The 15856-nt window shown below is 43.4% G+C and overlaps 1 protein-coding gene across 4 annotated transcripts in view; it reads right to left on the reverse strand.

Annotated features, from left to right (window-relative positions):
• The window catches only part of VIT (vitrin), a 132027-nt gene that overhangs the window by 66082 nt on the left and 50089 nt on the right, over positions 1-15856 (reverse strand). For all 4 annotated transcript variants that reach the window (XM_057558271.1, XM_007191414.3, XM_007191413.2 and 1 more), the window contains exon 4: positions 4558-4714. In XM_057558271.1, coding sequence (XP_057414254.1) covers positions 4558-4714 — 157 coding nt within the window. The remainder of the gene's footprint in view (positions 1-4557; positions 4715-15856) is intronic.

Genomic DNA, 15856 nt, shown 5'->3' on the forward strand with positions numbered 1-15856 from the left:
TAAAAAAGTTCTTAGATTTGTTCCCATCAACACCCTTCCTTCCCTACAGGAATGAGCGTTGCCATTTCCTGCCCTCCCACCTTCATGGTGAGTCAACAACTTTCAACACTCAACTTCCCAACAACTTGGAAAGAAAGTGATAATAATACTTGACATGTAAAGCCCTTAATTGCTTTAGAATCATCCCCACTAATGGATCTCACTGAGTTCTCCTAGCAAACCTACTGGCTGTGGAGCAGAGGGAATGCTGTTATTCCCACTTCACAGAGACAGGCTTAGACAGGTCGAGGGACTCACTCCAGATTTTGTAACTTCTAAATTGCAAGGTAGGGATTTCAACCCAGGTCTAAATGACCTGGAATCCTGGGTTTGCCTCACTTGGTCACAGTTGCCTCTCAGGGTTCAAAAGCCATGGGCATCTCCCAACACCATCATCCCTCCATCATGTCTTTGCAACCCTGCCTGCCCTTCTCCAGGCAGCTCTCAGTCAGGGCCCCTCACTTCTCCCAGCTGCTGCCAGGCCGGCTTCTTCTCTCCTGACGGCCCACTTGATTCCCATTCCTGTGGCTCTGTTCATGCTGTTCTTTGCTCTGGAGAACCTGTGCCTTCTCTCCAACACCTCCTTCTCCATGACTTTGCTATGCCCCTTCCTAACAATGCCTTCGAATCTTGTCTTTCCATGGAGACTCTGATTTTATTTGGTCTTGTGCTACCTCCTAAAAATTCCTTGAGTTAACTTTGTCTCCCAGCTAGATTAGAAATTTTCTTATGGGAAGACAGTGGTTTTGCTTCTGCATTAGAAGGCCTGTCGGTGTGCGGACACCACTCATGCTGGCTTGGGAAAGCCAGTTATTAGGCTTCAGGATTGTGCCGGTTCATTTCACAATGGTAGTTTGAAATTAGCCACAGTGGGAGTATTTATGCCGCAGATGTTGGTAAATCAGCACTCCCCAGCCCTCCATTTAGGAGGGCTGGTTGGTGAACCTTTACCACCACACCACTGTCATAGGCTGAAAATTCAGATTATTTTTTAAAAAATTACCCGGATTATCCCATGGTCCCTAACTGATAAGCGGGGGAAACAGAAATAGCTCTTATCTTTTTACTTCCCCCCTGGAGAAATTATTCTGCCCCTGGATTTATACTCCACTGTATTGAGGAAATGTTCGTGCACTCATTCTTGTTTAAAAGTCAGAAGCGCTGTAGCTGCCACTCAGAGTGGAAAGAGGGGCTGAGCTTCCCTTTGCTCAGGCTGTTTAAAGGGAACGGGGTGGGCCCGGGGGGTTCTCAGGCTGGACGGGGAGGCTGAGATCCCTTGTGACAGTGATATAAGACCCAAAACCCAGACTTTGGGAAAGGCACGGAAACAGAACTCTTGTCTTCTCATGAGATTTTCCTGTTGCAGAAGAGAGTGATGCCTTGTGAATGGACTTCACTGGAGGCCATGCACGTTCCCACACATTGTCCTAGAGGAGGGCAGATCCTGGGGCAGTCAGTGGTCTATCAACTCCAGGAGGCGATAGAAATCCCAGGGGAGGAATGCCCTGGACGCTTGTTCACCACAGGAGATACCAGAGGAGGAAGAGAGCCTGACAGGCTGTGGTTGTACTTGTGAAGCAGATGGGGGCTCAGAGCCCTGGTAGTTTGGAGAATTTATATAAATGCAACCTCATGTGTACCCTCAATGAGGTGGAGGCACTTCATATGTATTCTCTCAAAGAACAAAACCAGTTCCACTCCTTTGCATTCCTCAGACACCCTGCATGATGCTGAACATGGCTTTGAGGTTCACCTCCTCCCTGACCCTGGTACCAGGGCACTGGGATAATCTGAGGGTCAGCTTCGTGGCTCAGAGAAAAGGGACTGCCCACAACGAGGCCAGGTTTTGAATGGCTGCCATTCTCAAGGTGGGCGTCTGGTCAGAAATCCATGCTCTGCATGGAGATGGCCTCTTCATTGTCCCATCTCAGAGAACTCTCCCCTCTCTCCAGGCCTTGGTCCCACTTTAAACACAGAAATTAGTTCAGGATAAGACTGAGCCAAAATATGATGCCTCAGATATGTTCATTATCCCTTTGGTTTGAAAGAATCAAGGGGATCGATCACTCATAATAAGGCATCTGATTGTCATACTTTGTATGAAATTTAAATCCTTTAAGCTAAATCTGAATTTCTAAACCAAAGTGTGCTCTCTCCAGTTTCCCAGTTCTGACTGCAGGGGACTCTGGCAGGACAGTGATGGGAGGTCCTTCACACATTTTCCACTCTATTTTCTGTCTTAAATCCTACCTTCTAAAAACAGACTCCTTCTGTTTGTGAAAAACGGAACTGGTATTATCCAAAATTCCTATCTGTTTTCCCTTAAGACCTCTATACCTCCTCCTTATGGATAGTGACTCCTTCTTTCCAAACAGTTTCCTACAGTATCAGTCACTGGTCCAGGAAGCTACAAGGCATATTGTTGCTTCAGCAGCGAATCTTGTTTCTTGAAACAGTCAGACTCTTCTCCTCTGTCCCTCTACCCTCATCTATATTCTTGCCAGATAGTTCCTATGCTCCAACCCAAATGCTGGGATTGCTGAGTCCTGGTCCTTGTCAATGCCCTTCTTATTTTCTCTCTAGAGGTGTGTCCGTTCATCATAAAAACCTTTCCCAACTCTGACCGCCCCATCACGTCCTCCCGTCCTCTCGGTTCTTATGTAAATGTATCACCTGGGCTCAGGGCTGGAAGTCAGGGGACACAAGTTCTAGTCCTGGATGTGCAATTAACTAGCAACTTAATTAACTTCCCTATGCCTCCCTTCCTCTTCTAACAACTGGGGATGCTAGCAGCAGCCTCATAGGGCTGAGATGATGCTAGAAGGAGAGGATCTCAGTGTAAGGGGTTACTGTCATTATGATGACATCTTGGTGAGCTCACATTAACTTGTGTGGCTCTGTACCTCACAGGACCAAGGAAAGGCAAGAGAGAGCCAGCAAATGCCAGACGAAGCAAGTGCCAACCATCTCAGACCACAGTTGGAAAAATACAGGCAGCCTTAAGACGGGCTCGGCCTCTGTAACATATGTCAGTGTCTACACGGACACAGACTGGAGTGTGCTAATGGTGTTGGCGGAGCTGTATTGGCATGCACATGTGTGTGTCAGGGTGTGTGTGAGCACGCACATGTGTGTTCTAGCACATGTGGGAGGCATGCATATGCGTACAAGTGATTGTGTGGAGGCATGCACATGTTCACGTGTAGATCTGCATATCGACTTGGTGCACAAAATTGATTTCAGAGTGAAAACAAAATATTTTTATTCCACAGTTTGGAGTTAAGGAACAGCATTTGGTGCTTTGTTCTTTAATGTTCCTCTATATATCCTTAGTAGAGCTTTTGTATTCCCACTCCCATTGAAAAATCAGGTAGCTGTTCATCTCTTTGGCTGATGGGGAAAAGAGTATGGCTGACAAAGTCTATTAGTAAGTCTTAAATCTTATTTTAGGCATAGATTTTTTTTTTTACTTCTTCCCCAAATTTCAGAGAGGCTACTGACTAGATACCCTGAAAAGGAATGAGTTTTATGTCTCCCCTCTCTCTGGCGGAGATACAACTGAACAATCAAGTGACTGGCATGCAAGTAAAGAAAAGGAAAAAGATACCGGAAGCCTGAATAATTGAGAAACTTCATCAGTTTCCAGCAGCCAACCACTGACTTTGAGCCACATCTCAAAGTAGTGCTGGCTGGTGAATAGAAGTGGGGGGGCTGGACTTGGGTTCCAATCCCCACTCGGATACTTTTTAACGGTGTGGCTTTAGAAAGGCTATTCAACCTCTCTTCACCTTTAAGAGGTTGACAACAACGGTGGTAGATACTGCACAGGGGAATGGTGAGGGCCGAATTAGGTAACACAGGTGGAGTGCTTGACACATACCCATTATCAAAGATATTAAGCAAACATGCATTTCCCTGGGTTTTGGCTCCAAGCCTAAGCAAAAGAGGTGTGAGACTTCTGTGAAGGTTGCTATTGCCTTTCCTCATTTAGGCAGTGACGTGGTCCAAAGCATGTCATGCCTCCTGTCCTCCTTCCCGGATCCCCCATCAATGGCTGACCAGGCAGGACCCCCAGTCACCCTCCTTCTCACTTTTCCTGTTCCTATTTGTCTCCAGGTCATCAACTGGAGCTGTGACATTTCTTCTCTAAACTTCTGGGCCTTCCTTAGTCATGTCCCTATTATCTCCTTGCTCAGCGCATACAAGTAAAAATAAAAATGCTTTACATCATCAAGAACTTTGGTTTCCTCATTGTGAACACAAAAGAGTAGGATTCTCCCTCCCACCCCCACCCATTAAGGTGTAAAGAGAAGTCAGTCCTCCTTTCCAGAGAGATCTGAAAGGAGATCCAGGACCATGCACAGATTCTGGGTCATCCCGTGGGATAGGGCTGCCAGATAAAATACAGGATGCTCCATTAAGTTTGTTTGTTCTTGCTTGCTAATCAGGCAACCCTGCACCGGGGGCACCCTGCCCACACCTTGATTGCTCGTGCTTAAGAAGCTCAGCGCTACCCACCTGTGAACCGCAGCGCCACACACGCTGGAGTAGGATGCATAGACGTCAGTGCCATAAACGTGGTACCTGGGGTCTTGGCATCCTGCTGGACATTTCACAATGAACTCGGGATTGATTATCTTTCCAGCTCTCACATCACAGTTGATCTGAGGCACAGCTGGGAATGCAAAATGAGGTCAAGATTACACCTTGTGGTATCAGCTTATATATGGGGTGACTGTTAGGTCATAACTATTCATTTACTTAATCTCTGAAAGCCAGAGCCTGGGCTGACCCTGGATCCCCTCCGTATAATGAAAGCAAAGAGGTAATTAGGACACTCCTCAGACCAAAAGAGCAATCACCATCCACTGCACTTAACCTGCTGAGAGCAAGAACAAGAGGCTCATTCCTGTGCTTATCCGAACAATTAATTAATTGAAGAAGAGAACGCTGGGAGAAGACCTGCCTCCAGTGGTCAGAAATGTCAGCCTGAGTCCTCGATTAGAGAATACTGGTTTTTCAGTTGCTCTGGAGCTAGTCCAGGAAAAGAGGAAACTCTCAGAAAACCTCGCAGGAGGAAGAAAGGTATTCGGAACGGGCAAGCGAGAGAGCATGGGCCTTGCGTCGGGACCAGCCGGGACAAGGTGGGCTGCTGCAGCAGAGGCCCCGGGCTGGAGCCTGCGGAGAGCATGGGGATGGGCAGGGCTGGGCCAGGTGAAGGAGGCTTGAGTGCTTGCGTTCTGTGCGGGAGGTGGGACTCGATGGAAGGTGTTTGGACAGGGGAGATAGATAATGAAAGTGATCTTTTGTCTCGGTCCTAGAGGCTGGGTCCTAGCTCCAGGGTCAAGATGGGAGTGATCTTTCCTCATCCGCCTCCACACTCGGTGGAAAGCTGGGGACTGCCCTGCTAGGCAACCAGGGGAAGCTCATTCATTCTGTCCTCCCTCCTCTCCGGCTTGGTGACGCCATTGACAGGCTAGCAGCATTCACTAGGCAAGGCTGCGTTAGCCCGAAGCTTGCTTAGGGGATGAGACAGTGTAGATGCTCTAGTGGCAGTACCTAAAAGGGGGTGCGGCTGCATCTTCCCTGAAAAAAATTTCCCTCAAAAACTCCTGAATGAGAAGGTCTCCTAGAGGATCCTATATTGATGTCTGGGAGCTAGGAATAGATCCTCTAGAAGGGACTCTGAAACATAAGCAGTATTCAAAGAGTAAGCAGGCTCGGGAGGGATCCGGAAACCACCAGATGGGAGGGCTGCCTGGCGGAGATGGGGTGTTTGGCCATAAGAAGGCGAGCATTTGGAGGCAAATATAGCTGTCTTCACGCGTAGGACTGTCGTGTGCTATGACATCAGAGGACTGAGCTAGAACTAAGGGGGAGATTTTCTATGGAGGCATTTTTTGCCAAAAAGAACTTTCTAGTAAATGAAGTTGCCCTTGAAGGAAGGGGCTGGAAGTATGCAAGCAGGGACTGAACAGTTGAAGAGGGGATGTCTCCACTGGGTGGGAGGTAGAAAGAAAGCCCCGCCCAGTGGTAAGAGCCTGTGATTACAAACATGGATTCAGGATCTCTGCCAGGCCACCCATCCTCTAACTGGGTTACTGAGATGGTCTCAGAGTTGTTAATAGCTTCCAGCTGTATCCAAAATGCACTTTTTTTTTTTTTTTTTAACCTTTATGTGTCTGAATGGAGCAGAGTTGCATTTCATTCAGACTGGAGAGAGAACTAAAGTTAGAACTCCTGCTCTTTTCCTAACACCCCTCCCAGACAATCTTGGCCACGCAGGGCTGGGCCAGCATGGAAGTCTTTCTCCTGGGAGCCCGGGGGCTGAGTGTGATCACAGGCTAAAACAATTTGTGGTCCACATTAGGGAGGGAAGCGCTGCGCTTAAAATGGTTTTGTGGTTTCGTTCTTCCCACCACAGGCTGCTTCCTCTCCAAAGTTATTTTCTTTTTATCTTTCATTCTTTTAAACCCTGATACTCAAGGCTGCATTGACTATTTTGAGTCTTGGATTATTGTTCTAAAATACCAGTTTTGGGACTGAAGATGCCTGTGTAGTCTCTCCTTAAATTAGTTAATTGTTGGATCACTGGGTGTAACTAAATGCTTTCAGCTCTCCTCCCTTCCACAGATCACTGCCCCACTCCCGAATGCATCTCCTCCCTTAGATGTAAAGAAAATGGAAGCATTCCTTCTCGGCTCTTAGTTACATGAAATAGGAAGTGACGAGCTCTGTGACCTGGGATTCAATTTGGATGTGACTTTGTCACCCTGAGGGTTTGGATCTCCTGGCAGGCCAACCCAACTCTTCTGGAGTTGTAAACTAGCTCTATCTAGAAGCTTATTGCATGAGTGTCATACAATGATTGAACCTATTGCAAGAAAGGTGCAGATGCGATAGAATTTTCCATGAAATAGTTGGTTTAAAAAGACAAGGGGAAAAGTGTCACATGGGAATATTTTGCTTCCGGCTAATCAATTCCCACCCCTCCCCACCCCGCCCCTTCCTGTAGGGGGAATTTGTTTTTTGTTTTTCTTTTTGCTTTGTCTTGTTTTTACAAAGGCCTGGGCAAGCCCTTAAATAAGATCTGCTGCTTTATCTGCACCCAGCTGGATTAGAAAACTTGGTGAATTAGCTCATCCCACGGGGTGGGGGGCTGTAAAATGATATCAAGCACATATGCTCATGCACTTTGGAAGAACAGGGTACAATGACAAAGTTGGCTAAAGGTCAAATATTTGTTCAATTTGTACAGAAAATTCAGCTGGAGAGAGTGAGCTAATTACAATTTCAGAGTAATTGCCAAAATCATTGGAAAGTGTAATGTCTAAATCCAGCTGGCAAGAAGCAGCATCTGCATCTTTTTTGGCTGCTCTTCTTTGAGTATATGGAAACCACGATTTATTCTTTTACAGTATTTTCTCAGTTATTTGTGAAGTAGTCTGTTTTCTTATAACCTTCCAGGAATCTTCCATACATCCACTTAAAGCCGAAATGAAATGATTTATCTTTGCATTTACTCTGAATACATTTGAACTATTCCATCTTACAGCTTAGGTCTTCCTTTTCTCTCTCTTTCTCTTCTGTCGTATAGGTTCATTTTCTTTCTCTTTTTTTTTTTTTTAACATCTTTATTGGAGTATAATTGCTCCACAATGGTGTGTTAGTTTCTGCTTTATAACAAATGAATCAGCTATACCTATACATGTATCCCCGTATCTCCTCCCTCTTGCATATCCCTCCCACCCTCCCTATCCCACCCCTCTAGGTGGTCACAGAGCACCGAGCTGATCTCCCTGTGCTATGCGGCTGCTTCCCACTGGCCATCTATTTTACATTTGGTAGTGTATATATGTCCTTGCCACTCTCTTACTTCGTCCCAGCTTACCCTTCCCCCTCCCCGTGTCCACAAGTCCACTCTCTATGTCTGTGTCTTTATTCCTGTCCAGCCCTTAGTTTCTTCAGAATCATTTTTTTTTAGATGCTATATATATGTGTTAGCATACAGTATTTGTTTTTCTCTTTCTTTTTTTTTTTTGGGTGCAGAGTCAGTTTTTTATTGAAGTACAGTTGATTTACAATGTTAATTTCTGCTGTACAGCAAAGTGACTCAGTTAAATATATATGCATTCTTTCTCATACTTTTCCATTATGGTTTATCACAGGATATTGAATTTAGTTCCCTGTGCTGTATAGTAGGACCTTGTTGTTTATCCATCCTATATATAATAGTTTGCATCTGCTAACCCCAAACTCTCAATCCATCTGTCCCCCAATGAATTCTTTTTTTTTTAAACATCTTTATTGAAGTATAATTGCTTCACAATGGTGTGTTAGTTTCTGCTTTATAACAAAGTGAATCAGCTACACATATACACACGTTCCCATATCTCCTCCCTCCCGCATCTCCCTCCCTCCCACCCTCCCCATCCCACCCCCCAAGGCGGTCACAAAGCACCGAGCTGATCACCCTGTGCTATGTGGCTGCTTCCCACTAGTATCTATTTTACATTTGGTAGTGTATATATGTCCATGACACTCTCTCACCCTGTCACATCTCGCCCCTCCCCCTCCCCATATCCTCAAGTCCATTCTTTAGTATGTCTGTGTCTTTATTCCCATCTTGCCACTAGGTTCTTCATGACCTTTTTTTTTTTTTCCTTAGATTCCATATATATGTGTTAGCATACTGTATTTGTTTTACTCTTTCTGACTTACTTCACTCTGTATGACAGACTCTGACTCCATCCACCTCATTACAAATACTTCCATTTTATTTCTTTTTATGGCTGAGTAATATTCCATTGTATTATGTGCCACATCTTCTTTATCCATTCATCTGTCGATGGACACTTAGGTTGCTTCCATGTCCTGGCTATTGTAAATAGAGCTGCAATGAACATTGTGGTACATGACACTTTTTGAATTATGGTTTTCTCAGGGTATATGCCCAGTAGTGGGATTGCTGGGTAGTATGCTAGTTCTAATTTCAGTTTTTTAAGGAATCTGCATACTGTTCTCCATAGTGGCTGTATCAATTTACATTCCCACCAACAGTGTAAGAGGGTTTCCTTTTCTCCACACCCTCTCCAGCATTTATTGTTTGTAGACTTTTTGATGATGGCCATTCTGACCAATGTGAGGTAATACCTCATTGTAGTTTTGATTTGCATTTCTCTAATGATTAGTGATGTTGAGCATCCTTTCATGTGTTTGTTGGAAATCTGTATATCTTCTTTGGAGAAATGTCTATTTAGGTCTTCTGCCCATTTTTGGATTGGGTTGTTTGGTTTTTTGATATTGAGCTGCATGAGCTCCTTGTATATTTTGGAGATTAATCCTTTGTCAGTTGCTTCGTTTGCAAATATTTTCTCCCATTCTGAGGGTTGTCTTTTCGTCTTGTTTATGGTTTCCTTTGCTGTGCAAAAGCTTTTAAGTTTCATTAGGTCCCATTTGTTTATTTTTGTTTTTATTTCCATTTCTCTAGGAGGTGGGTCAAAAAGGATCTTGCTGTGATTTATGTCATAGAGTGTTCCGCCTATGTTTTCCTCTAAGAGTTTGATAGTGTCTGGCCTTACATTTAGGTCTTTAATCCATTTTGAGTTTATTTTTATGTATGGTGTTAGGGAGTGTTCTAATTTCATTCTTTTACATGTAGCTGTCCAGTTTTCCCAGCACCACTTATTGAAGAGGCTGTCTTTAATCCATTGTATATTCTTGCCTCCTTTATCAAAGGTAAGTTGACTATATGTGCGTGGGTTTATCTCTGGGCTTTCTATCCTGTTCCATTGATCTATATTTCTGTTTTTGTGCCAGTATCATACTGTCTTGATTACTGTAGCTTTGTAGTAGAGTCTGAAGTCTGGGAGCCTGATTCCTCCAGCTCCATGTTTCTTTCTCAAGATTGCTTTGGCTATTTGGGGTCTTTTGTGTTTCCATACAAATTGTGAAACTTTTTGTTCTAGTTCTGTGAAAAATGCCATTGGTAGTTTGATAGAGATTACACTGAATCTGTAGATTGCTTTGGGTAGTATAGTCATTTTCACAATGTTGATTCTTCCAATCCAAGAACATGGTCTATCTCTCCATCTGTTTGTATCATCTTTAGTTTCTTTCATCAGTGTCTTATAGTTTTCTGCATACAGGTCTTTTGTCTCCTTAGGTAGGTTTATTCCTAGGTATTTTATTCTTTTTGTTGCAGTGGTAAATGGGAGTGTTTCCTTAATTTCTCTTTCAGATTTTTCATCATTAGTGTATAGGAATGGAAGAGATTTCTGTGCATTAATTTTGTATCCTGCTGCTTAACCAAATTCATTGTTTAGCTCTAGTAGTTTTCTGGTAGCATCTTTAGGATTTTCTATGTATAGTATCATGTCATCTGCAAACAGTGACAGCTTTACTTCTTCTTTTCTGATTTGGATTCCTTTTATCTCTTTTTCTTCTCTGATTGCTGTGGCTAAAACTTCCAAAACTATGTTGAATAATAGTGGTGAGAGTGGACAACCTTGTCTTGTTCCTGATCTTGGAGGAAATGATTTCAGCTTTTCACCATTGAGAATGATATTGGCTGTGGGTTTGTCATATATGGCCTTTATTATATTGAGGTAGGTTCCCTCTATGCCTACTTTCTGGAGAGTTTTTATCATAAATGGGTGTTGAATTTTGTCAAAAGCTTTTTCTGCATCTATTGAGATGATCATATGGTTTTTCTCCTTCTGTTTGTTAATATGGTTTATCATATTGATTGATTTGTGTATATTGAAGAATCCTTGCATTTCTGAGATAAACTCCACTTGATCATGGTGTATGATCCCTTTAATGTGCTATTGGATTCTGTTTGATAATCTTTTGTTGAGGATTTTTGCATCTATGTTCATCAGTGATATGGGTCTGTAGTTTTCTTTTTTTTTGTGACATCTTTGTCTGGTTTTGGTATCAGGGTGATCGTGGCCTCGTAGAATGAGTTTGGGAGTATTCCTCCCTTTGCTATATTTTGGAAGAGTTTGAGAAGGAAAGGTGTTAGCTCCTCTCTAAATGTTTGATAGTATTCGCCTATGAAGCCATCTGGTCCTGGACTTTTGTTTGTTGCAAGATTTTTAATCACAGTCTCAATTTCAGTGCTTGTGATTGGTCTGTTTATATTTTCTATTTCTTCCTGGTTCAGTCTCAGCAGGTTGTGCTTTTCTAAGAATTTGTCCATTTCTTCCAGGTTGTCCTTTTTATTGGCATAAAGATGCTTGTAGAAATCTCTCATGAGCCTTTGTATTTCTGCAGTGACAGTTGTTACTTCTCCTTTTTCATTTCTAATTCTATTGATTTGAGTCGTCTCCCTTTTTATCTTGATGAGTCTGGCTAATGGTTTATGAATTTTGTTTATCTTCTCAAAGAACCAGCTTTTAGTTTTATTGATCTTTGCTATTGTTTCCTTCATTTCTTTTTCATTTATTTCTGATCTGATCTTTATGATTGCTTTCCTTCTGCTAACTTTGGGGTTTTTTTGTTCTTCTTTGTCTAATTGCTTTAGGTGTAAGGTTAGGCTGTTTATTTGAGATGTTTCTTGTTTCTTGAGGTAGGATTGTATTGCTATAAACTTCCCTCTTAGAACTGCTTTTGCTGCATCCCATAGGTTTTGGATCATTGTGTTTTCATTGTCATTTGTTTCTAGGTATTTTTAAATTTCCTCTTTGATTTCTTCAGTGATCTCTTGGTTATTTAGTAATGTATTGTTTAGACTCCATCTGTTTGTATTTTCTACAGATTTTTTCCTGTAGTTGATATCTAGTCTCATAGCATTGTGTTTGGAAAAGATACTTGATACGATTTCAGTGTTCTTAAATTTACCAAGGCTTGATTTGTGACCCAAGATATGATCTATCCTGGAGAATGTTCCATGAGCACTTGAGAAGAAAGTGTATTCTGTAGTTTTGGATGGAATGTCTTGTAAATATCAATTAAGTCTATCTTGTTTAATGTATCATTTAAAGCTTGTGTTTCCTTATTTATTTTTGTTTTGGATGATCTGTCCATTGGTGAAAGTGGGGTGTTAAAGTCCCCCACTATTATTGTGTTACTGTTGATTTCCCCTTTTATGGCTGTTAGCATTTGCCTTTTGTATTGAGGTGCTCCTATGTTGGGTGCATAAAGATTTACAATTGTTATATCTTCTTCTTGGATTGATCACTTGATCATTATGTAGTGTCCTTCTTTGTCTCTTGTAATAGTCTTTAAAGTCTGTTTTGTCTGATATGAGAATTGCCACTACAGCTTCCTTTTGATTTTCATTTGCATGGAATATCTTTTTCCATCCCCTCACTTTCAGTCTGTATGTGTCCCTAGGTCTGAAGTGGGTCTCTTGTAGACAGCATATATACGGGTCTTGTTTTTGTATCCATTCAGCCAGTCTATGTCTTTTGGTTGGATCATTTAATCCATTTACATTTAAGGTAGTTATCGATATGTATGTTCCTATTACCATTTTCTCAATTGTTTTGTGTTTGTTATTGTAGGTCTTTTCCTTCTCTTGTGTTTCCTGCCTAGAGAAGTTCCTTCGGCATTTGTTGTAAAGCTGGTTTGGTGGTGCTGAATTCTCTTAGCTTTTGCTTATCTGTAAAGGTTTTAATTTCTCTGTCAGATCTGAATGAGATCCTTGCTGTATAGCGTATTCTTGGTTGTAGGTTCTTCTCTTTCATCACTTTAAATATGTCCTGCCACACCCTTCTGGCTTGCAGAGTTTCTGCTGAAAGATCAGCTGTTAACTGTATGGGGATTCCCTTGTATGTTATTTGTTGCTTTTCCCTTGCTGCTTTTAATATTTTTTCTTTGTATTTAATTTTTGATAGTTTGATTAATATGTGTCTTGGCGTGTTTCTCCTTGGATTTATCCTGCATGGGACTCTCTGTGCTTCCTGAACTTGATTGACTATTTCCTTTCTCATATTAGGGAAGTTTTCAAGTCTAATCTCTTCAAATATTTTCTCAGTCCCTTTCTTTTTCTCTTCTTTTTCTGAGACCCCTGTAATTTGCATGTTGGTGCATTTAATATTGTCCCAGAGGTCTCTGAGACTGTCTTCCATTCTTTTCATTCTTTTTTTAAAATTCTGCTCTGCAGTAGTTATTTCCACTATTTTATCTTCCAGGTCACTTATCCGTTCTTTGCCTCAGTTATTCTGCTATTGATTCCTTCTAGAGAATTTTTCATTTCATTTATTGTCTTGTTCATCATTGTTTGTTTGCTCTTTAGTTCTTCTAGGTCCTTGTTAAACGTTTCTTGTATTTTCTCCATTCTATTTCCAAGATTTTGGATCATCTTTACTATCATTACTCTGAATTCTTTTTCAGGTAGACTGCCTATTTCCTCTTCATTTGTTTGGTCTGGTGGGTTTTTACCTTGCTCCTTCCTCTGCTGTGTGTTTCTGTGTCTTCTCATTTTGCTTAACTTACTGTGTTTGGGGTCTCCTTTTTGCAGGCTGCAGGTTTGTAGTTCCCGTTGTTTTTGGTGTCTGCCCCCAGTGGGTAAGGTTGGTTCAGTGAGTTGTAGGCTTCCTGGTGGAGAGGACTGGTGCCTATGTTCTGGTGCATGAGGCTGGATCTTGTCTTTCTGGTGGGCAGGGCTGCATCTGGTGGTGTGTTTTGGGGTGTCTGTGACCTTATTATGATTTTAGCCAGCCACTCTGCTACTGGGTGGAGTTGTGTTCCTGTCTTGCTACTTGTTTGGCATAGGGTGTCCAGCACTGTAGCTTGCTGGTTGTTGAGTGGAGCTGGGTCTTAGCATTGAGATGGAGATCTCGGGGAAAGCTTTCACTGTTTGATATTATGTGAAGCCAGGAGGTCTCTGGTGGACCAGTGTCCTGAACTCAGCTCTCCCACCTCAGAGGCACCAGCCTGATACCCAGCCAGAGCACCAAGACCCTGTCAGCCACATGGCTCAGAAGAAAAGGGAGAAAGAAAGAAAGAAAGAAGGAAGGAAGGAAGGAAGGAAGGAAGGAAGGAAGGAAGGAGGAAGGAAAGAAAGAAAGAAAGGATAAAATAAAGTTACTAAAATAAAAAATTATTAAAAATTAAAAAGTAATAAAAAACAAACAAACAAAAAATGGACAGACAGAACTCTAGGACAAATGGTAAAAGCAAAGCTATACAGACAAAATCACACAAAGAAGCATACACATACACACTCACAAAAAGAGAAAAAGGAAAAAAAAAGTATATATAAAAAAGAAAAAGGAGAGAGCAACCAAATCAACAGACAGATCTACCAATGATAATAAACTCTAAATACTAAACTAAGATAAACATAAAACCAGAAACAAATTAGATGCAGAAAGCCAACCCCAAGTCTACAGTTGCTCCCAAAGTCCACCACCTCAATTTTGGGATGATCCGTTTTCTATCAGGTATTCCACAGATGCAGCATACATCAAGTTGACTGTGAGGTTTAATCTGCTGCTCCTGAGGCTGCATGGAGAGATTTCCCTTTCTCTTCTTTGTTCACACAGCTCCCGGGGTTCAGCTTTGGATTGACCCCACCTCTGTGTGTAGGTCGCCTGAGGGCATCTGTTCTTCTCTGAGACAGGATGGGGTTAAAGGAGCGGCTGATTAGGCGGCTCTGGCTCACTCAGGCCGTGGGGGAGGGAGGGGTATGGAATGTGGGGTGAGCCTGCGGTGGCAGAGGCCGGCATGACGTTGCAATAGCCTGAGGCGCGCCGTGTGTTCTCCCGGGGAAGTTGTCCCTGGATCACAGGACCCTGGCAGTGGCGGGCTGCACAGGCTCCCAGGAGGGGAGGTGTGGATAGTGACCTGTGCTTGCACACAGGCTTCTTGATGGCTGCAGCAGCAGCCTTAGCGTTTCATGCCCGTCTCTGGTGTCTGCGCTGATAGCCACGGCTCGTGCCCGTCTCTGGAGCTCATTTAGGCGGTGCTCTGGATCCCCTCTCCTCACGCACCCTGAAACAGTGGTCTATTGCCTCTTAGGCAGTTCCAGACTTTTCCCCGGACTCCCTCCCAGCTAGCTGTGGCGCACTAGCCCCCTTCAGGCTGTGTTCACGCAGCCAACCCCCGTCCTCTCCCTGGGATCTGACCTCTGAAGCCGGAGCCTCAGCTCCCAGCCCCCACCTGCCCCGGCAGGTGAGCAGACAAGCCTCTCGGGCTGGTGAGTGCTGGTCGGCACCGATCCTCTGTGCGGGAATCTCTCCACTTTGCCCTCTGCACCCCTGTTGCTGTGCTCTCCTCTGTGGCTCCAAAGCTTTCCCCCCGCCCACCCCCCGTCTCCGCCAGTGAAGGGGTTTCCTAGTGTGTGGAAACATTTTCTCCTTCACAGCTCCCTCCCAGAGGTGCAGGTCCCATCCCTATTATTTTGTCTCTGTTTTTTCTTTTTTCTTTTGCCCTACCCAGGTACATGGGGAGTTTCTTGCCTTTTGGGAAGTCTGAGGTCTTCTGCCAGCGTTCAGTAGGTGTTCTGTAGGAGTTGTTCCACATGTAGATGTATTTCTGATGTATTTGTGGGGAGGAGGGTGATCTCCACGTCTTACTCCTCTGCCATCTTGAAGGTCTCTAGGTTCATTTTCATCTCTCTTTGGGTTTCATCTCAAAAGTGCAGAAATAAGACTTCCTTCAGAGGACAGGTCAAAACTAAGGCAGCTCAAGAAGTGTCCATCTCAGGTTTGAAGGGAGCAGGAAGACACTGATGTGGCAAATAAGACTTAGGGGACGGGGAATGGTGCATCCCCACTATTAACCTTGGGGGAGAACTTAGAAGTCATAAGAAGGTTTACTCCCAGGAACATTTGGAGAAAGCAAGAAGAGAGCCTCTTCCATTCCT

The sequence above is a fragment of the Balaenoptera acutorostrata genome, chromosome 12 (genome assembly GCF_949987535.1).
Source record: "Balaenoptera acutorostrata chromosome 12, mBalAcu1.1, whole genome shotgun sequence".
Classification (NCBI taxonomy): domain Eukaryota; kingdom Metazoa; phylum Chordata; class Mammalia; order Artiodactyla; family Balaenopteridae; genus Balaenoptera; species Balaenoptera acutorostrata.